This window comes from Hypanus sabinus, chromosome 14 (assembly GCF_030144855.1).
Source record: "Hypanus sabinus isolate sHypSab1 chromosome 14, sHypSab1.hap1, whole genome shotgun sequence".
In the NCBI taxonomy this organism is placed as follows: Eukaryota; Metazoa; Chordata; class Chondrichthyes; order Myliobatiformes; family Dasyatidae; genus Hypanus; species Hypanus sabinus.
In genome coordinates this window covers 91,581,550-91,604,484 of record NC_082719.1, presented here as the reverse complement: position 1 = coordinate 91,604,484, position 22,935 = coordinate 91,581,550, and the positions used below count along the sequence as shown (strand labels likewise).

At 41.4% G+C, this 22,935-nt stretch overlaps 1 protein-coding gene across 1 annotated transcript in view; it reads left to right on the top strand.

The window, feature by feature from the left end:
- Nucleotides 1-20,397, top strand: part of si:dkey-245n4.2 (uncharacterized) — a 39,593-nt gene extending 19,196 nt beyond the window's left edge. Inside the window, exons 3-5 of the mRNA XM_059989639.1 lie at nucleotides 8,593-8,751; nucleotides 10,231-10,321; nucleotides 19,862-20,397. Coding sequence (XP_059845622.1) covers nucleotides 8,593-8,751; nucleotides 10,231-10,321; nucleotides 19,862-20,027 — 416 coding nt within the window. The 3' untranslated portion in view covers nucleotides 20,028-20,397. The remainder of the gene's footprint in view (nucleotides 1-8,592; nucleotides 8,752-10,230; nucleotides 10,322-19,861) is intronic.
- Nucleotides 20,398-22,935: the final 2,538 nt, after the last annotated feature.

The following is a 22,935-nucleotide window of genomic DNA, read 5'->3' as shown; positions in this document are numbered from 1 at the left end:
ATCGCCTTTTGAAGATGTCCTCGATGCTGAGGAAGCTCTTTTCAACAATGGAGCTGGTTGAGTTTGCAACTTGCTGCAGCTTTTTCTGATCCTGTGTTTGACATCTGAAACTCACAAATAAATTAGTTTTTTGTGACTTTGAAATGCCATGGCAGCATTAGTCAAGACTGTCCTTTTTCACAGAGCTGACTTTTTCATCAGAGACTGTCCTTTTTCATCAAAGAAGACTCCATTATCTAACTATCTTCAGCCAATTTGCAGTGTAAAGGGAGGACACAATGTCTGTGGTCCTTTGTTACTTGACTTGCTTCTCTTTAATTCTTTCTTACTTGCTGAGAAGCTGACTCTGTCTGTAATGCACCATCAATAACTCACTCTGAGACGTAAGGCGAGATATCGGCTTTTATTGACTGAAGAAGGAACCAGCAGTAAGTGACCATCATATTACATCCTGGAGAATGAGGCAGAGGGTCAGACCTCGATCGCCTTTACACAGGGGCCTGTGGGAGGAGCCACAGGAGCAGTCAGAAGGGGGCGTGTGCAGACAGGCACATAGTTCACCACATTCTGACCTGCACTATGATGAATATCCAATACAACAACCATAAGGTTTATGCCTGCTTTTTGACTTCCAAAGAAAACTTTCTAGACTATATCATCTCCAGATCCAACAAAATGATCCAGCATTTTAATATTTACCTGCACAGTTCTTCCTCTGTAGTGTTTACACTTTATTCTGTATTGTTATTGTTCTGCCTCAATGCGCTGTGTAATGAATTAATCTGTATGATCAGTATGTCAGACAAGCTTTTCACTGTATCTTGGTACACGTTGCAATAATAAACCAATATCAACAGCAGTTCGGCTACCTAAAGTGTGTCTTTCACTGAGCTGGTGATCTGCCTGTAGCACTAGATGTTGGGCTCAACCTATGAGAACTCACGCAAAATGCTGGAGAAGCTCAGCAAGTTAGGCAGCATCTATGGTGAGTGATAAGCTCGATATTTTTGGGCTGAGACCCTTCATCAGGACTGGAAAAGGGGGAAGAAGGCAGAATAAGAAGCTGGGTGTAAGCAAAGGAGTACAAGCTGGCAGGTGATAGGTGAGACTAGGTGAGGGGGAGAAAGTAAAAGTAAGATGATAGCGCACTCTGACGAAGAAGCCTCTCAGTGGGGGGGGGGGGTGAGCAACCAAAAGGTGATACTATCTTTTGTAAGTGTATTTTTTATGATCACAAATCTCTGCTGGACTTTAAGAACATAAATTACTGCAGGTCTACCCCACCAGCAAGTTGCTCGTTGGTAGAGAAATGGAAGGAGCTGGACTTGGTTGTACTGCTGTGCGTCAGAGGAGACGGTGCACAGAGGCTGGGGGTGGTCTAACAGAGAAGGATGGGCTTAGTTGCTTCTCTTGTGGTCGCAAGCCTCTGTTGGACATTGGAAAGCTGCAAGTCCGATTCACTGTGATTAGCGTACAGTGGGGAGGAGCGTGGCTTCAGTCATGGCAAGGAGACATTGTGGCGCAGCGTCCAGGTGCAAGTCACTGCTGTACTCTGGTGTTGGCTCGACAGAAGACAAGTTGTATTGTGTTCGACTGTGACTGCTGCAACATTCATAGACTCAGGGACTTGGACTATATTTTTTGTGTGACTATACCGATATCTTATATGTGCTTGCTCTCTTATATGTGCTGTATTTGCCTTGTGCTGAGTGTATGAATGTTGGTACTGTGTTTTGCAGCTTGGCCACAGAATGACGCTGTTTCATCTGGCTGTATTCATGTATTGTTGAATGATAGTTCAACTTGAACTTGAACTGGGAGGGTGGCTGGGTGGGGGAAGGGGGATGAAGTACAAAACTGCGATGGGATAGATGGAAGAGGTAAAAGGCTGGAGAAGAAGGAATCTGATAGGAGAGGACAATGGACTAAGGGAGAAAGGGGAGGAGGAGGAGCAGTGGAGGGAGATGATGGGCAGTTGGGAAGAGAAAAGGTAAGAAGTGAACCAGGATGGGGAATGGAAAAAGAAAGAAGGAAGGAGGGGGAGGGTAGAAATTACCAGGTGAAAAAAATCTACGTTCATACTGTCAGGTTTTAGGCTAAACAGACAAAACGTGGTGTTGCTCTTCTAACCTGAGTGTGGCCTCATTGTGGCATTAGAGGGGCCATGGATCAACAGTCTTAACCTTATATATTTGTGACTTGATCTTTAATTTCTGCCCCTAAATTCCCTGACATTAATCAATCCACTTTGTATTTGTTGTTGCTTTTTATGTATGCGAAATGTAACTTCTTCAAGGATTGTGACATCAGTTTTTGACTGAGAATCGCCTCTGGTCAGACTAGTGCACTTAGGGTTCAAATGCAGAGTAAGCTGTCTTCTGTTCTGCTATAACAATGCCTTAAAACTAGTTGTGTGACTTTTTTACTTAAAGTGAGTTACATTTGGCTGAAATTTTAGATTAGATTTAAATTAGCTTTATTTGTCACGTACATCGAAACATATTGTGAAATGCATCGTTTGCATCAACGAACAACACTGTCCAAGAATGTGCTGAGGACAGCCCACAGGTACCTCCACACTTCCGGCACCAACATAGCAAGCCCAGAACTTACTCATCTTAGCCCACGTACTTGGACTGCGGGAGAAGAGCGGAGCACCCAGAGGAATTTTACGCGGTCATGGGGAGAACGTACAAACTCCTCACAGACTGCGATAAGAATTGAACATCAGTTACTAGCTCTGCAGTCTTTACACTAACCGCCATGCTACCGTGCTGCACAAGTTTATAATCATCATCATCATCATGTTCCACGTCTGAATGTGAGTGATCACGGTCTTATCCGTGACCATGATTGTTCTTAGCAAATGTTTCTACAGAAGTGGTTTGCCATTGCCTTCTTCTGGGCAGTGTCTTTACAAGATGGGTGACCCCCCTCCCACTCCCAACTATTATCAATACTCTTCAGAGATTGTCTGCCTGGTGTCAGTGGTCACATGACCAGGACTTGTGATGTGCACCAGCTGCTCATACGACCATCCACCACCTGTTCCCATGGCTTCACTTGACCCTGATCGGTGTTACACCTTGCCTAAGGGTGACCTGCAGTCTAGCAGAGGGAAGGAGTGACTTACACCTCCTTTGGTAGGGATGTATCTCTACCTCATCACTCGTAAGTTTATATTAGCCCATTTTATATTTTTAGAAAACACAGTAGATGAAGTCAGTGATTTAGGATTTTTGTTTGTTTATTTATTGAGATACGGCGCAGAATACACTTTTCCAGGCCTTTGTCCACCCAGCAACCCACCCCCCAATTTAACCCTAGCCTAATCACGGGACAATTTACAATGACCAATTAACCTACAAACCAATAGTTTTTGGACTGTGAGAGGAAACTGGAGCACCTGGAGGAAATCGACGTGGTCACGGGGAGAACGTTTAAAACTCCTTACAAGCAGCGACGGGAATTGAACCTGGGTCACTGGTACTGTAAAGCGTTGTGCTAGCCACTACACTACCATTCTTGCATGCATCTCATGAAAGCACTTAGGCCTGGGAAGTTCAATTGATACTATTACCCCATTGGACACATGAGACATAAGGTATTTCTTTATTTACTTATGGAATGTGGATGTTGGTGACAAGGCCAGAATTTATGTCTGTCCCTTATTATCAATGGTGGAGATTTGCTGGCTTGATTAATTACAGTCCTTTCTGTTGAAGGCACTACTACAGTCTGTTGGGTAGAGAGTTCCAGGATTTATTCCCAATGATAGTGTAATTAAGGATTAACAGTATATTTCCATCATGATGATGTAGGGGCACTTCTACCAGATACAGGGATGGTCTCATTAATAGATTTACAGCAGCATAGCAAGCCATGATTGATACTCCATTTCAATCTTCATCTTCCCTCGGTGAAGTCCAGGCTGCGTATGCTGAATGAACTATGTACAGAATCAGAAACACGTTTAGTATCATATTGTCATGAAAAATGTTGTTTTGTGGCAGCAGTGCAGTGCAATTCATAATAAAACTTTAAATTACAATAAGAAATATAAACAGTGGACTCTGGTTAATTGGAACACATCTGGACCAGTACATTTGAGGCCGATTAAGCGACTGTCCCAATTAGCCGAAGTTTCATGAAAAAGGTATAAAAAAGTCAAACTACTATTGAGTCAAAATTCATGTATTTAAATTAAATACAAAACAAATTAGAACACTAACAATACAACTACAGTACTATATAACTGTGCATTAGTTCCTAATAGTATTGATGGAGAAATTAATCCAGGGTACATTGCCATGTTCTTTTGATTGACTATAAATGAACAAACGCAGATACCTAGTGCAGGTGATGGATACCTTCGTGCAATGCTTTTGATGATTTCATCCTCCAAATCTTCATTTTCATTGTAACATTCAAGATAATTGTTGATAAAAGAAGGAAGGAGGTACAGAAGTCTGAAGGCTCACACTCAGCAGTTCAGGAACAACTTCTTCCCCTCTGCCATCTGATTTCTAAAAGGACATTGAACCCATTAACACTACCTCACCTTTTTGCATTATTTCTGATTTTGCTCTCCTCTTTTTAATTCAACTATTTGATATACATACTGTATATTTTCCCGTGATATTAAACCTTATTCTGATTCTGATCCTTCAAATTCTTCACAGTACCTAACTTGTTGAAGTAGTGAATTGTTTCATTTTCACTCTCAGCGGTTTCAGGCATCTCCATGCCTGAATGCTTGAAGCTCTAGTGAGCAAAACAGTTCTGAATTGCCTTACTGTTTATCTTTCACCATCAGTGACAAAAATCACAGCTTTTTGAATACAAATTCATGCAAATGATGCTATTTAAAAACTGTTTGCTCTCAGCATGGTGTTGTGTCTAACAGCCACACAAGTGCATGCATATGATGCTAATTAGAAATTGTTCAGCAACAGCCTCCTGTCCCAATTAAGCAGCATAGTGTCCCAAATAAACTAATAGAATCCTGGCTATTTTCTCGATTATTTTTAATATGTTCTTTAAAAGTTGCCCCAAATAAGTGACTGCCCTGATAAACCGATGGCCCAATTAACTGGAATCCATGGTACAGAATGGATTCTAAACACAGTGAATTCTGGTTAATTGTGAGACACCTGGACCAGTACATTTTGACCCCAATGAGCCAATGTTTCATGGAAATAGTTGAAAAGGTGTAAAAATAGACAAACTACCATATAACTGAGTAACAAATTATGTATTTAAATGAAACACAGAACAAATTAGAACACTACCAATACTACTACACTGTTATAAAACTGTGTATTAGTTCCTAATATTTATCAATGGTGAATTCCTCCAGAGCACTCTGCTGAGTTTTTTTGATTGACAGTAAATGAACAAAATCAGGGCAGACACCTAGTGTAGATTCTAGACTTCCTTCATTGCCTTCTTGCATAAAGTAGTGTCAAAAGTTAAAGCTTTTTAATTTGGCATCTGCCAATCCAAATGAATAACATAGCACAAGCACATGCAACTGTTTGCTCTAAGCATGGTGTAGTGTCTGACAGGCACACAAGTGTGTGCGACTGATGCTAGATGTTTTTGTTCTTTAAGAGTTGTCCCAAATAAGCAGTTGCCCCAATTAAATGATGGCCCAATTAGTGCAAGAAAAGAGAGGACAAAAATAATGAGGCTGTGTTCCTGGGTTGACTGCTCCAATCTGTGGGCATTAGATGCTTTGTGAGTACTAAAGATAAAGCTTTAAAATTATTTTGCATGGAAGGGCTGAGAACGTTTGCTATACCCACTCACCATATTGTACCCTTTGGCCAATTGTAATTTCCGTTCAATGTGTCAACCTGCTGGGATTCAGGGAAGAAACACTGGATTTCATTCCTGAAGATCAAAAAAAAACTGCGGATGCTGGGAATCTGAAGCAAAAATATGAGATGCTGGGAACATTCAGCAGGTCAGGCAGCGTCGGACAAAAGAGAAGCTCAACAACTTTGGGTCTGCAATGCTTTGTGAGAACAGTTTCTACAGTTTTTCTAGCATTTTCTGTTTTCCTCTTGGAGTTCAGTTCCTTCACCAATGCTAATGCCTGCTCATTTAGCAATCTATCAATGGTTTTGAAACGCAGGTCTCCATGCTCACTCTGCTGTTTGCAGGAACATTGAGTCAAACATTCATTGGCCCTGGAACATTAACAAATCAATCACAGGCAGACTTTGGTCTGCCCAGAATTTGTTGGGCTCCAGTACTACAAGATGTCCACAACTAAATGTTGCAGGCTTCTAAATTTCACAGGGCAGAATTATGTTCTGTGGGACACAATGAATTTCAGTACGATAAACACGTAGCTTATTGGGGACAAGGCATCCCTTTAGAACAGAGATAAGGAGGAGTTTCTTAAGTCAGAGGGTGGTGAATCTGTGGAATTCATTGCCACAGATGAGTGTGGAGTTCATGTCATTGGGCATATTTAAAGTGGAGGTTGATAGGCTTTTAATTAGTAAGTGTGTTGAAGATTATGGGGGGAAGCCAGGAGAATAGAGTTGAGGGGCATAATATATCACCCATGATGGAATGGCGGAGCAAACTCAATTGGCCAAATAGCATAATTCTTCTCCTCCTTTTTATGATTTAATATAGAACCCTCTGTCACTGCAATCGGAGAGAACATGTGTAAAAATTTTTGGACTGAGTTGCTCATGGAATACAAGTGGTAAATAAATTGCTGTTAATCTGATATAAATGTAAGCACTGGAACAACATACCCTGTGATGTGAATGAAGTGATGTGATATGGATGGTTGTACAGTATGTTTCAGATTTTAGGAATGAAGTTTGGGGAAAAGTCTGTCAACTGCTTATTATTTCATTAGAGTGAGGACCCAATTACTCAGTCTGTTTTATTTGCAGTGGTGTCTGCAATCCACTTACTAGCACCATGAATGCAAATTAAAAATCTCTTTCTATAGTGCTAATGAGAAAAGATAAAGACGATCTTAAAGCATTGAGCTAGGTCCCACTAGCAGTTCTGAACAGAACCAGCAGCATGTACAGTATATGATTAAACAGCTGTATTTCCAGATAGCACCACTGCATATATTAGAACATAAGAAACAGGAGCAGGAATAGACCATCCGGCCTATTGAACCTGTTCCGCTATTCAATATGATCAAGGTTGCTTAAATTTGTTATGTGTTCTTTCCTGGTTCAGCTCAGAGTCACAAATGTATTTGCAAACAAAGGACACAAAACCTATGTTCAAGGCCACATGAAAACATTATTTAAACTAACTCAAATGCAATACAGAAAGAAAAACAGATGTTTACAGGAGTAGCAGTACAAAATTCCAGATAATTCTCATCATCCTCCAAATGAGCTGATCTGTGGAATGTCGGCAGACTTTCACACGGCCTCCCACAACACCCACCACATACTCCGACTCTTTCAACATTTAACTGCTCCTTATTTCAGCTTTAGCCACCAGCTGTGGCTTAGCCAAGGAGAAACTCTCTTCTGCCCCCCCCCCCCCACCCCACCCCTTGGACCAAGAAGGTGCCCTGTTCATATCCTTCAAAACCCCTTACACTGGGTACTTCTTATTTGGCACCGTGACCTTGCCAGCCCATGAAAAAACATGTTTTTAACCATTTTCCACTGTTACAGCTGTAGACATGTACTCCAGCCATAACTTTCTTAAATCATTGCTGTGGACTTGTTTTCCGGTACTTTCCAAAACAACCCCTCTCCAAGCTAACAACACTTTGGCTTCAATTTTGTTTTAGCCTATACTGAGCAGGAATCACATTTAACTTTTTCCTTACAGTTGCTCTGACTGTAGTTACAGCTCCTCCTACCTGCCTTTTCCCCAAAATCCTTCATTTCCCTGCTTGGGAATAACGAAGGATTTTTTTAACCTTTTGTGATCAATGTAAATAAGCTCCTGGTCTCAGCACAGTCAGTGAAATTGGACAGGGAGGATCACATTACAGTAATGTAACCGGCCTGATTGTCCATGAATAACTTTACTCTCTGTTTAACGTTGGTCCCTGTAGAAGCAACGTATCTATTTCCTGTCCGTATTGTATTTTGTGCCGTGTGTTTATTGTAGGGTGTGGCAATTTGTCACGTGGGGTGGGACATGGTAGAAGCAAATGAGTATAGTTACATATTCACGCCTTGTCCTGGTTAGTTAGTTTAGTTTAGTTAGGAGGGAATGAGTCGGGGGATGATTTTTTTTTGACTGCTAATTCAAACTCTAATTACTTATATTGCTCATTTAGTTTTGTTAGTGTTTTATTGCTATCTAAGATCCTTTGTCTTTGCTGGTTGCATAATAAAGGATCAAATGTACTTTTTTCGACTTGGAACTCATTATTTGGCAGTGTGTCATACAATGTCAACCGTACTCAGTAGCTATGCCACACATGAAGTCCAACTCCTAAGAGAGTGGTTTTGGTTTGTTTTCAAGTAACCACTATGGTCCCTATGATTCAGACAAGTGGATCTTCATGTCAGGCAGCAAAAGTCAAACCTTCTGCCTTTCCTCAGCCTTAATGGAATCTGATGTTTACTATATTTTCAGGAAATCATGTTCAAGTTTCGGAAGCCCAGACAGAAAGTGTTGAAAATTCAACAAACATCCCAACAACTAATTATACCTCAGAATCCTTCAATGCGATGTTTGAGAACTTCACGTACTCTAACGAAAATGATAAAACAGTGACATTTAGATACACTGATGGTAAGACACATGGTTTTGCTTTCAAAAAATGTGTGCTTTCAGGAAATGTCTTACTGGTTGTGAAAATCTGTAACCCTAGATGGAGTAATTCTACGTCAGTTGTCTATGAGAGCAGAGGTTGACCATGGATGTCGCATCCTAGCTGTCATGTGCAAGCCATGGCGGTACAATGTGGAGAACAAGCAGTTTCCCATGCAGCGGGATCTCCCTTTCCACACAGCTGATGAACCCAGCATCGCAGGGGTTGCCAGTCAGCGTTGAACTCAATGTAGGACTCCAGCTTTGGAACTGTCCTCAGGGTTAACTCTCGAAGCCTTCCCCATGAGCGGGTATAGTGGAGGGTTGGCATCCTTCTCCGAGATGAGATGCCAGCCGTGGCTGACAAACTCCATCTGTCCAAAGCAACTGGTCTTAAGATGCCAGTAACTCTCCTTTGCCCCCTCTCCTGTCAGTAGAAATGGTTCCGCCTGGCTTAGTAGCTAAACCACACATGAAGTCCAACTCTTAAGAGACCAGAAAATTTGCTTAACTATTAGCTGTGACCTGAGTGCATACAGAAAACAAATTTCACTCATGACTAATATTTGGGTTGAACAATTTTTTTTTTTACCTCAAACGCAAGAGGTAAATGTGATTGGGCTTGAAAATGATGATTTCCTCACTCCATATCTTTTTAGTGTTGGGTCATCTGTACCTGGTACACAAACTAGGTTAGTGATGAACATGTCACCAAGCAAGTCCTCTGGGCTTGAGTGAGAAAGTCTGGAAAATGGATTTTTGCCTGTCAGACTGACCATCATTAAAATATGTCAGAACGATCAGGTTGTAGGCGTGGAGACTGACGACTGCCGTCAGTGTGTTCAGATTTATTTTTCCCACCCATCGTTTATCAAGTACTCTGAGTCCATAGCAGTAGCATGTCCAGGCCTATTTCAAATGATGAGGTAACTATCACTCATTTGAAGATAGATGTCAGCAGCTCAGGTTAGCACTGTCTGTTCCACTCTATCTTTTATGGGAAGCCATGGGAGTGAATTTATGACTTTTGGAAAAATTGTGTCCATATAATTGTAGGAACAGGATTTATTTCAATACTTCTAATGTTATTAATGCCTCATATCAGAAGCCTAACATCAAATGTTTTTTTTTGTTTCCTAGAAATTTAAAAAAAATCTACAAGTTAATATTACATTTTATTTTTGCTTATCATGTTATTTTAATTTTAAATAATATGCAGGACAAATAAGGAGAGGAGCAGGCTAATTAGCATGATCCACAACAGCATGGCCAATTGTAACCTCAACTGCATTGCCACTTTATATGCAGCAATTCTTCATTCCCAAGCTTGTCAAGAATTCTTCTTTTTCTGCCTTATTTATATTTAAAGACCCTGCTTGATAGAGATTTTCTCATTCTACACACGTTACTTTTTATAGATGACGTAAGTGTGGTTAACCTAATATATCTCTGTCCTTTAAGGAGCTACTTGGAAAATTGTCATGCTGGTCCTGGGTGGGATAACGTTGATTCTAGGAATACTTGTGCTGAGTCTGAATATCCTTCATGACAAGTAAGTACGAAAATATTAATGTTATCGATGAGTATTCACTGCATTGTGCGAACAGTTGATTTAAATTCGCAATAAATCAGATGTATCAGGAGTGTGACAACCTGTTAGCAACACTTGAACCTCTGAAAGAGAGTTAGTTGCAGTGTCTCTCCAAGCTTTTGTTTCATGAGCAACATGAACTCCAAATTTTGAGATAGTCTCCCTAAATAGTAACTTCTCAAAACAACTATATTGTTTGCACAGCTTTAAAAACTACATTTTGAAATAATTATGTCATGCATTTCTGGGCAGAAATTGTCAAAAGTGATCACACACCTCTTGATTGTAGATTAAAGGCTTATTCACTAAAGGAACCATTCTCAGATTATGACATTATGGAACAGTTTGCACTAACGTCCAATGAACTAGATCACAGAGGAGCAAGAGTTTGCGACTGAAGTTCCACATGTCCAATTGGTAACCAACCATTAATTGATCATTGGTTTATTATTGCCGCATTTACTGAGATACCATGAAAAGCGCTTGTGTGCCATCCACACTGATTATACCATACAGACGTATGTTGAAGTGGTACAAAAAAACCTGTGCAGGTTGACAAAATAGTTCATGACAGGGTAGATTGAGTCTGTGCTGGGTTGGTGGCTGGGTCCTCCCATTAGTGCTGCTCTCTAGTGTTTGCTCAGTGTAGTACAAGCCAGATTGCCTTCGCCTGCAGCTACACTAGTGCATGATGAGAAATTGCTGCGCGCTTGTCCTTGCAGAAACGTGGTTCCAGGACAACATCCCATGCACCATCAATCTACAGGCCATGATACTCAGGGACTTGAGCTCTATCTTTGCTTTGTGTCTGTATGTTAAACTGCTATTGTAATTACATGTGCCTTTCTAGTGGCAGGTTGGAGATGCGTTTCTACCAATGGAGGTGTAAGGTGCTCCTTCCCACCGTTAGCCTGCAGGACACCTTTGGGTAAGGTGTAGCACCTGATCAGGGTCACATTAAACCACGGGTGAAGGTGATAGATGGTCGTTTGAGCAGCCGGTGCATATCGCAAGTCCTGGTTATGCAACCACTGACACCAGGCAGACAATCTCTGAAGAGTATTGATAATGGCATGGGTCACCCATCTTGTAAAGACACTGCCCAGAAGAAGGCAATGAAATATCACTTCTCTAGAAAAATTGCCAAGAACAATCACGGTCATTAGACCATGATGGCCTCTGTCATATGGCACGCCACATAATGATAATGATATGTGCCTTGTGCTGTGTGTGACTGGTAGTACTGTGCTTTGCACCCTGACCCTGATGGAATGCTCTTTCATTTGACTATATTCATGTGTGTGAATAAATGACAATTGAACTTGAGGGATCAAAAGTTCAACATGAACGTATTAGAAGTCTGTTCAAAAATCTCGTAATTGGGATGGAAGCCGCCCTTGAACTTTGTGGTATGTGTTCTTAACATTTGTATCTTCCATCCAATGGGAGATGGAGAAGACTAAGGTGGCAATAGTCCTTGACTATGTTGGTTGCTTTTCCAAGGCAGCAGGAAGTGTAGACCAAGCCAATGGAAGAGATGGACTGGATTATGCTCAGAATTCTTGGAGCAGTTGACATGCTAAGTTGTGATATGTCTGGATAGAATGCTTTCTTTGATGCATCCGTAACAATTGGGGAAAGTCATCTGGGACGTGCTGAGTTTCCTTCATCTTCTGAGGAAGTGAAGGTTTTGATATGCTTTCTTGGCCAGCACAACCACATGGCTGGACCAGGACAAATCGTTGTGGACATTTACACAAAGTACTTGAAGCTCTCCATCTAAGCACTATTGATATTGACAGGGTGTGTACTCTGCTGTGCTTCATGAGGTCATTGACCAGCTCTTTTATTCTGACAACATTAAGGGAGATGTTGTTGTCTTGACACTTTGCCACAAAGCTCTTTATCTCCTTCCTACCTTCTCTTTCATAATTGTTTGATATCCGTCCGATTACAATGGTTGTCATCTGCAAACTTGGAAATAGAGTCAGAGCAGAATCTGGCCGCACAGTCATGAGTCATAAATAGAAAATTCTTTGTATACATCTGAAATGAGAGAAAAGTAGCCTTTCATGGGCAAGGTTGAAAAGTTAGCCTCTATATTTTCAAATCTTCTATCTATATTTCTGAGGTATAATCAGGTAGAAAGATTCTGTGCTTCCGTGCTGAACCTCAGAAAATTAATTATTATATTTACACAGAAGGTTAAGATGTATTAATTTTATTTATTGGGAAACTATGAGAGTGAAAGGGTGGAAGATAGAGAAGTTCAAAGTAAAATTTATTATCAAAGTACATACATATCACCTCATACAACCCTGAGATTCTTTCTTCTGCAAGAATACTTACAGAACCTGTAGAACAGTAACTGAAAAAAAGATCAATAGACAACAAACTGCAAATGCAAATATAAATAAATGGTAATAAATAACAAGCATGAAGTAACAAGATAAAAGAGTCCTTAAATGAGTGTAGTTATCCCCTTTTGTTCGACAGCCTGATGGTTGAGGGGTAGTAAGTATTCTTGAACCTGGTGGGGCAAGTCCTGAGGCTCTTGTGCCTTCTACCTGATTCCAGCAGTGCAAAAAGAGCTTGGCCTGGGTGGTGAGGATCTCTGATGATGGATACTGCTTTCCTATGGCAACATTTCATGTAGATGTTCTCAATGGTTGGGAGAGTTTTACCCATGATGTACTGGGTAAATCCACTACCTTTTGTAGGATTTTTCACTCAAAGGCGTTGGTGTTCCCATACCAGGCGGTAATGCAGCCAGTCAGCATATGTTCCACCACACATCTATAGATGTTTGCCAAGCTTTTTGATGACGTGCCGAACCTCCGCAGACTCTTGAGGAAGTAGAGGCGCTGTTGTACTTTCTTCACAATTGTATTTATATGAAGGGTCCAGGACAGGTCCTCTGAGATAGTGACACCCTGGAATTTAAAGCTACTGACCCTCTCCACCCCTGATCCTCCAATGAGTACTGGCTCATGGACATTTGGTTTCCTGCTCCTGAAGTCTACAATCATTTCCTTGGTCTTACTGACATTGAGTGAGAGGTTGTTGTTATTACAACACTCAGCTAATCTCCCTCCTGTATGCTGATTCATTACCGCTTTTGAAACAGCCCACAATAGTGGTTTCATCAGCAAACGTATATGGTGTTGAGGCTGTACAGTCATAGGTGTGAAGAAGTAAAGCAGGGGGCTCAGTGCACATCCCTGAGGTGATGGAGATCGTGGGGGAGATGTTTTTGCCAATCTGAACTGACTGGGATCTACAAGTGAGGAAATCTAGGATCCAATTGCACAAGAGGATATTGAGGCCCAGGTCTAGGGAGTTTACTGATTAGTCTTGAGGGGATAATGGTGTTAAATGCTGAGCTGTAATGAATAAAGAGCATCTTGATGTATGCATCTTTGCTGTCCAGCCTCTCAAATCACTTCACAGTTGTGTGAAGAGCCAACTAGATCACATCTGCTGTAGACCTGTTGCTTCAGTAGGCAAATTGAAGTGGATCCAAGTTGCCACTCAGACAGCAGCTGACTTGTTTCAACACCAGCCTCTCAAAACACTCCACAGTGGATGTAAGTGCCACTAGGTGATAATCATTTAGACAGGTTATTAAGCTATTCTTGGGCACCAGTTGGATTGAAGCTGCTTTAAGCAGGTGGGTACCACACACTGCTGGAGCGAGAGATTGACGATATCCGTGAATATACCAGCCAGTTGGCCAGCATCGGTATTTAGTACTCTGACCAGACCGCAAGGAGACCATATGCTCTCCTTGGATTCATTCTCTTCAAGGCAGCCTCTATGTCTTCTTCAGATACCAAAACCAAAGGATCATTGGATAGAAAGCAAATATAAGAAAATAGGATGCCAGGCAGAGTAGGGGAATGTTCATCTCGTGGGATGTTTGACGGCAGGGAAATCTCCAGTGTCCCTGACGACTACACCTGCAAGAAGTGCACCCGGCTGCAGCTTCTAACAAACTGCGTTAAGGAATGGAGGTGGAACTGGATGAACTACAGATCATTCGGGAGTCTGAGGGTGTGAGTAATAGGATAGTAACACCCAAAGTGTACGGGAAACTGGCTCACAGTCAGGAAGGGGAAGGCAATATGGGTGGTGCCCTAACAAGATGGAGTATGTTGCCATGAGAAAATAAGATTCTCCCAGTAGAAGAACTAGTGTTGTCCCTCAGAAGACTTCACTGAAAACTAATCTGGCACTTTATTGCTATCTCTTGGCTTTGCTATGTGTATATTGATCTGAGCATTTCTTACAGCGTTGATTACTTTTCAAAAGAAATTCAGTAGCAGGGAAGTATTTCTTTTTTTTAATGTCCTGACAGTACTTTAAAATAAGAGGAATTGCTTAGTAATAATTATTAAAGCCAGTGAAATTATCTGAGACATTTTCAATTCAGTTGCAGAGCATAAACCTCTGAAGTTGACAGTATGGGGGCCTGAACAGATTAGATATGGCAGTTATTTCCCATGGTAGGGGATTCTAGGACAAGAGGGCATGACTTCAGGATTGAAGGACGTCCTTTTAGAACTGAGAAGCGGAGAAATTACTTTAGTCAGAGAGTGGTAAATCTGTGGAATTTGTTGCCATGAACAGCTGTGGAGGCCAAGTCATTGGGTGTATTTAAGGCAGAGATAGATATGTTCTTGATTAGCCAGGGCACCAAAGGGTATGGGGTGAAAGCAGGAGAGTGGGGATGACTGGAAGAATTGGATCAGCCCATGATTGAATGGTGGAGCAGACTTGATGGGCTGAATGGCCTACTTCTGCTCCTATATCTTTTGGTCTTATGGTCTAATCTTCTGCCTGCACTGTAAGTTTACCCTCCTAAAGATTGCAGGCAATATCTTTTAACTGTACAAAGCACTTCAACTTCTGAGCATTTTTTTTGCATGTAAATCTAAAACATCATGTAAATTTATGATTTTTAGTCCAAGTGTGGGACTTTCCAATGGGGGTGGCAGACTAAACACTCTGTAATCTAATATAATCTTTGATCCATATTCTAATTCCTGACAGATCCCTGCCCCCAATAATCAGCACCAGGAATGTGGATTTATAAAGCCTGCCGTCCTCCATCACTAAGGATTGTACAGAATTCCTAACCTAAAAGTTTTCTTTTATAACGGCACACAGGGTACATTTTGGCTTTTGATACATTTTGCACAAAGAAACAAATTATTTCTATTCCAATCACTCCGAACAAGGATTGAAAATCTGCCATGGATACAGAATAAAATTCAGTTCTCTACAAACAAAATAGATGAAGGGCGCAAAGAAATGGCTCAGTCAGCGGTCTGCCAAGCTGTGTGGGGCAGCCATGTGACCCTGGCGGCATTTCACATGTAACTCGTTATATATTGTCCTTGCCTACTTTATAACTGAACAAAAATAAGTTCTCACCTCTTGTGAAAGTAAAAGACACAGTCAAAGATCAGTTACTTCCTGTAGTGATTGAGAAAACTGTCATTATTATTTAACTGAGAAATTAATGAATGGAATTTCAAGCTGTCTCCATTTATTCCTCTATTACCAGAAAGTCATTTCATATTTATGTTAACATATAACATCTGATTATCAATGAAGTGAACTTACTACATACTTTTGATGAATAGAATTATATTCTATTCACTTTTTAACTTTTTGTTTCTTAAAAAAATCACTATGCTTGACTGGATGTGATCAGCATTGAGCATAACAAATCAGAAGATTTTGGATTAAATTCTAATGCTGGTTCAAGATTTGCAAGAACAGCATTTACGTAACTGCAGAATGTGGTCTGACCCCAGCTGCACACTGAACATGAACAAGGGGGTTGGAGCCTGAAGACACACACTCAATGTTTCAGGAACCTCTTCTTCCCCTCCGCCATCAGAGTTATGAATGGACAATAAACTCTTGAACACTACCTCGCTATTTTGTTTTGCTTTCTTTTTGCACTGCTTATTATATATATATATACACAGTATTGTCAGTATTGTACAATAGTTAGAGTCACATACTGTATAAAGAGTCACAGAAAAATACAGGACAAAAAATAGGCCATTCAGCCCATCTAGTCCATGCTGAAACCATTTAAACTACCTACTCCCATCAACCAGCACCGGAACCAGAGCCCTCCATACCCCTACCTATGTACTTATCTAAGCTTTGCTTAAATGTTGAAAGCAAGCTTGCACACACCACTTGTACTGGCAGCTCATTCCACACTCTCACCAGCCTCTGAGTGAAGAAGTCTCCCCTCATGTTCCCCTTAAACTATTCATCTTTCAGCCTTAACTCATGACCTTTGATTGTAGTCCCACCCAACCTCAGTGGAAAAAGCCTGCTTGCATTTACCCTATCTAGACCCTTCAGAATTTTGTATGCTGCTATCAAATCTCCTCTCAATCTTTTAAGTTCTAAGGAATAAAGTCCTAATCTATTCAATCTTTCCTTATACCTCAGGCCCTCCAGTCCCAGCAACATCCTTGTAAATTTTCTCTGTACCCTTTCATCCTTATTTACTTCTTTCCAGCAGGTGGATGCCCAAAACCGCACGCAAAACTCCAAATTAGCCCTCACCAACGTCTTGTGCAACTGCAACACAACATCCCCACGCCTGGGCTCAGTACTGATTTATGAAGCCTAAAGTGCCAAAAGCTTTCTTTATGACCCTACCGACCTGTGATGTCACTTTCAAAGAATTATGAACCTGTATTCCCAGATCCCTTTGTTCTACCACACTCCTCAGTGCCCTATCATTCACAGTGTAAGACCTGCCCTGGTTGGTCCTTCCAAAGCGTCACACCTTGTACTTGTCCGCCATTTTTCAGCTCATTTTCCAACTGGTCCAGATCCCACTGCAGGTCGTGAAAGCCTTCCTCCCTGTCCACTACACTCACAAGCTTGCTGTCATCCACAAATCTGCCGATCTAGTTAACCACATTATTATCTAGATCATTGATATAGATGACCAACAACAATATACCCAGCACTGATCCCTGTGGCACACTACTAGTCACAGACCTCCAGTCAGAGTGCAACCCTCCGCTACCACCCCCTGGCTTCTCCCACAAAGCCAATGTCTAATCCGATTGATTACCTCAACTTGAATAGCAAGTGACTGAAACTTCTTGACCAACTTCCCGTTCAGGACCTTGTCATATCCAGCTAGGGTAGCTAAGACTTTTGCACAGCACTGTATTTGCCAACATGGAGCAGAGAGTGAGTTTGTAAATCTGGTGGAAGCAAATGACATCAGGAATCACAAGGGCGGAGAACCGTGGGAGGGGTGTGGGACAGGTGGCAGAGAAGCAGTGCCAGCGGCAGGGGGTGACGTGGGTGCAGACACACCCTGCCCTGAGACACCAGAGAAGATCATTTGATTCCAAACAATCGGTTTATTGATCATTACAGAATGTCTCACTGGTGCTTTCTGCTCCCTCCCCTCCCCCTTCCCCTTTTCCCAACTATGATTCCCCTCTCTCTTCCCCCTTCCCACACTCAGTCCACAATAGAGACCCATATCAGAATCAGGATTATCATCACTCACATATATCATGAATCTTTTTTGGCAGCAGTACAGTGCAGTGCATGAAATTACTACAGTACTGTGCAAAATTCTTGGACACCCTAGCTATTTTTGCACAGCACTGTTCTTATCGTAATTATAGTTTTAAAAAATTATGTTTGGCTCTCCACCACTGCCGCGGATCAACAACTTTCTTGACATGCCAGTGATATTAAACCTGATTCCAATTCCAAAGCCACCATAGTTCCCCAACAATTAGCCTTCATAACCAAAAGTGTTTTCCCTTTCAATCCTAGCATGTGTTATTGGCCTCAGATATTTTAGTTTGAACTCAATGTACCTTTCCAAATGCCTATTAAATTGCAGTTTTACCTGCTTGGCCACTTTGGAAGCTCATTCCAGGGATTCACTACCCTCTCTGTAAAGAAGTTAACTCTCAGCTCTTTTACCAATCACTCTCCTTGTATCTTATATCTGTGCCCTCTAGTTTTGGACTCTCTAACCCTGAGGGAAAAACTATGGCCATCTACCTTATGCATACTGATACACCATCAATAACTCTCTCAATCGCCTTTATACCGGGGTCAGTGGGAGGGGCCACAGGAGCAGTCTCAGCAAGGGGCGTGTCCAGACAGGTTCACCACACTTCTCATGATTTTTTAAACTTCTGTGAGGTCACCCCTCAAAGAAGAGATCCAGCATGGCCAGTTTCTTCTTAAAACTCAGGCAGCATCCTCATAAATCTCTTCTACATTCTCTCCAACTTGGTGATGTCTTTCCAACAAATTCAACATTTTCTGGATAGGGACTAAGAAGAAGGATACCATAGCTTGGAGGTTAAGATTCTGAGGAAGTCGGCATATATTTGAATCTCCTTTAATTTGAAAAACTGTGGGGTGATCAAACTCGACTATTCCGAAAGTTAATCAGATTTGAGTCTGAAGATAGAGAGAACTCCTTCCTGGGACTGTGAAATCAATAGAGCTAGGCCACACAAGAGGGAAATCAGGAAGTATACTTCCATACCAGGGCGAGGAAAGTTCTGGAACTCTCCCTCCAAAGAAGAGGGATGCCCAAGAAACTTTCTAAACTGGTATCAAAAGAATATCGTTAGATAATGGTATATAAAGGTAAGTAATGGAGTTGACATATAGATCAACTGAATTGCAGAGCAGATGTGAGCAAAAATTCTTGTTCCTTTGGCACCATCTAAAGAAGAATACGGTGCTTTCCTTCCAAGTTTCATTTTTAATGATGGAAACCTCCCAAAACAGTAACATCTATTTGCAGACTAATGGCTTGCATCACTGTCACCAGTCTACCCGCCTCCAAGGACATACGTGTATGCAGAAAGGTGCTGGAAAAGGGCCAGCACCATCATGAAGGGTCCTATCTGCCTGCTCATGGACTGCTTGCCCACTCCCATCAGGGGGGAGGCTATGTAGCGTTCACAGCAGGACCACCGGACCCAAAAACAGTTACTTTCTCTAAGCATTAAGGCTGATCAACACCTCCACCCACTAACCCACCCCTCCACACCCCCAACCACTACCACTCCATCATTTCCTGTCAGAGTCACCTTATGTGCAGACACTCCGGTGCCTAATGTCACTCTATGGCATACAAATCATCTTATGTATACAAGCTATCTTATGTATTTCTATTTAATGTGTATTTTTATCTTATTGTGTTTTTCATGCTGTATTGGGTCAGGATTAACAATTATTTTGTTTTCCTTTACACTTGTGTACTGGAAATGACATTAAGCAACCTTAAACTTACTTTAAAACTTATGTGATTTGATAATTTAAATATTAAGATGGTAACCTATTTTTAATTTCATAATTTCAGTCAGCTTCAATGGAGATTTTATGACCTGTGGTGGAACCTAACTCTTAATAACACAATTCATGTATTTAATTAATATTTTAAACACTTATTTCTTCTTTGAACAGTAAAAAGTTAAAGGCTCAAATCGTTGCTGACCCAGATGAGAAAACATCGTTGACAGCAGGACACAAATTCCAACATGGTGCTTCTCGTTCCCCATCTTTAAGACATGGAGAAATACTGATTGAATGGAAGGATGGCAAGATAACATCCCTTTTTGATGAAAACTGAGATCATTGTTTGCTTAATTAGAATTAGGGAGGGTTGTATACATTTGGATGAATTTGTCAACCGATGGTGGATTAATGCCTTAAACTACAGAATCCATACTGTGTGAAAATGTATCCTGCCTATATTGTCTGATTGACATTGAAGAATGAGTCTATTATTTCACTTCTATGGTGGGGGATAGGTTGTGGGAAAAAATTGAAATGGGTTATTAAAGTTTGCGCGACTATTGACAATGATTTTTAACTCTTTAAAAATAATCCTTACCGTATCACATTGGACATATGGTACATTGCAGCAGAATTAAGCCATTTGGCCCATCGAGTCTGCTCCTATGTAGAAGGAACAGAGCAGAAAGTATGAGTCATTTTGACTGTACCATTATTACTGCTGTGCCCAGCCTGAAATGTGGGAGAACTGTTGACTCCCATATTAGTGAAATTATCAATGGTCAATTGCAAATTAAAAATATACAATGTCCAACAAAAGCTCTCAGACTGAAGTACCTGAGATGAAAGGATTCATTTGATGAAGTCATTTGAGCGTTAACAGTTTCATTTGTTTCGATTTTAAGGAGATTATACTTATCCGTAGTTCCTATGACTGATTACTTTTTAGCAATCCATCAGTTGAGATTTTGTTTCATTTTAACGCTTCCCTTAATCTGTTAGTACTTATCGCCAAGGTTGACATACGAACAGGGAGCATTTGAGTGAAGCGCCAAAAGAAGCAATCTACCAGTGCTCTTGGAACTGCAGAAGGTAGTCAATGGCTGGGGTGGAGTTAACTACAGCGAAGCACAAGTTTTAAGTAACATTTTGCGAATCAGTGATTTTTCAAAATCATTTTTTGAAAAAAAATTGAAAATCATCGATCCAGGCTGAGAATAAACAAACATTTTATTATCAATACCTATTCTCATGTCAGGCCATGGTCTCCTCTCATGCCACAATGAGGTCACCCTCAGAGTGGAGGAGCAACACCTTGTATTCCATCTGTATTGTATTCCTTCCCCTCCTCCCACCTTTCTTATTCTGGTGTCTTTCCCTTTCCTTTTCAGTCCTGATGAAGGGTCTCTGCTCAAAACATAGACCGCTTTTTCATTTCCATAGATACTGCCTGACCTGCTGAGTTCCTCCAGCATCTTGTGTGTGTTGTTGATGATAATCATACTGCTGGTCCTTGACGATAAAGGCCAGCAGTAACTGGAGACATCAGCCAGATTTGTAGGTCCAGGCCCCCAGACTGCTTCTAATAGACCTTCCTGATTTAAATCCAAAATTAATTAGCTTACATCATTGCCCTTGGCATCACATGCTTTCAGGTGTCAGAAACTTGTGCAAGAACATTGGTTCTTGTTTTATTTTGGAATCTTTACTTGTATTTAGAATAACCTCAGCATTAATCATAGTTCTGCTGTAACTGCAAGGTGACTTTTTTTTTAATATCAATGCTTGGTTTTAGCTTTCCTTATGACATTGACAGCGCATTATTCCACGTTAAATTACAGCTGTCAGATGTAAACCCATCATCTTTCTTTCTCATTGAGGGCGTGAATCTGTTTTCAAAGTTCCAAGTAAAATTTGTTGTCGAAGTACACACATGTCACCAGATAGAACCCTGATGTTCTTTTCCCTGCGGACACACTGAAACAGGTTCAATGGACAACAAACTGTGCAAATGCAGATATAAAGAAGTAGCAATAAATAATGAGTATGAAATAACCAGATAAAGAGTCTTTAAAGTGAGGTCATTGGTTGTGGGAACACCAGTAATAGAATGAGTGTAGTTGTCCCCTTTTTGTTCAAGAGCCTGATGGTTGAGGGGTAGTAATGGGTCTTGAGCCTGGCGGTGTGAGTCCTGAGGCTCTGGTACTTTCTAAAAGAGCATGGCCTGGTTGATGATGGATGCTGCTTTTCTACAGCACCGCATCATGTATATGTGCTCAATGGTTTGGAGGGCTTTTGATTGCTGAATTGTGAATCGTACCCACACATCATTATGTAGGTCTTGAATAACAGAGGTCCTAACATTGATCCTTTTTAAGACCTGCAGAAACGTTTGCATGAATGATTGTCTGATATTGAGGGCAGAAGGTATGGTACCCTCTCTCACAGACTGTATCTTATTGAAGGAACAATTACATGACAAGTTACATGTATGGCATGGCTACATTTAGGTTGGAGCAGCAACACCTCACAGAACCATAGAACATTACAGCACAGAAACAGCCTCTCATATTCCATCTGGGTAGCCTTCAACGACGACAATAGCATCGATTTTTCTAACCTCCAAGAACTTCTCTTTTTCTGTCCCCCCCCCCCCCCACTGCCACCATCTTTCTCCATTTCCCATTGTGGTTGCTCTCTTACCCCTTCTTTTCTCCTCATCTGCCCATCTCCTCCCATCGGATCCCCCCCCCCACCCTTTTCCTTTCTTCCATGGCCCACTGTCCTATGATGTCCTTTCTGCTTCAGCCCTTTCCCTCTTCCACCAATCATCTTCCAGCTTCTTACTCTATTTCCCCCTCCCCAACCCAGCTACCTTCCTCATCTGGTCTCACCGACATTCCACCAGCTTGTACTCCTCCCTCTCCTTCCACCTGCTGATTCTGGCTTCTGTTCCCTTCCTTTCCAGTCCTGATAAAGGGTCTTGGCTCAAAACATCAACTGTGTATTCCCCCCCAGAAGTACTCCCTCAGTTCTTCCAGCACTTTGCGTGTGTCTGCAAAGTCTCTCGTGTTTGATCTTTAACACTGGTATGAAAGAAAGGAAATTACAGCTGAACTCAGTTCTGCTCTGTGTTTAGTCATTTTTCTCCAACAAGAGTCACATGATAACCTCCAGGGATGGGAAACACGGTCAGTTTTGGACTACACAGAACCGGACCCCCTGGGAGCACCTCACAGCTC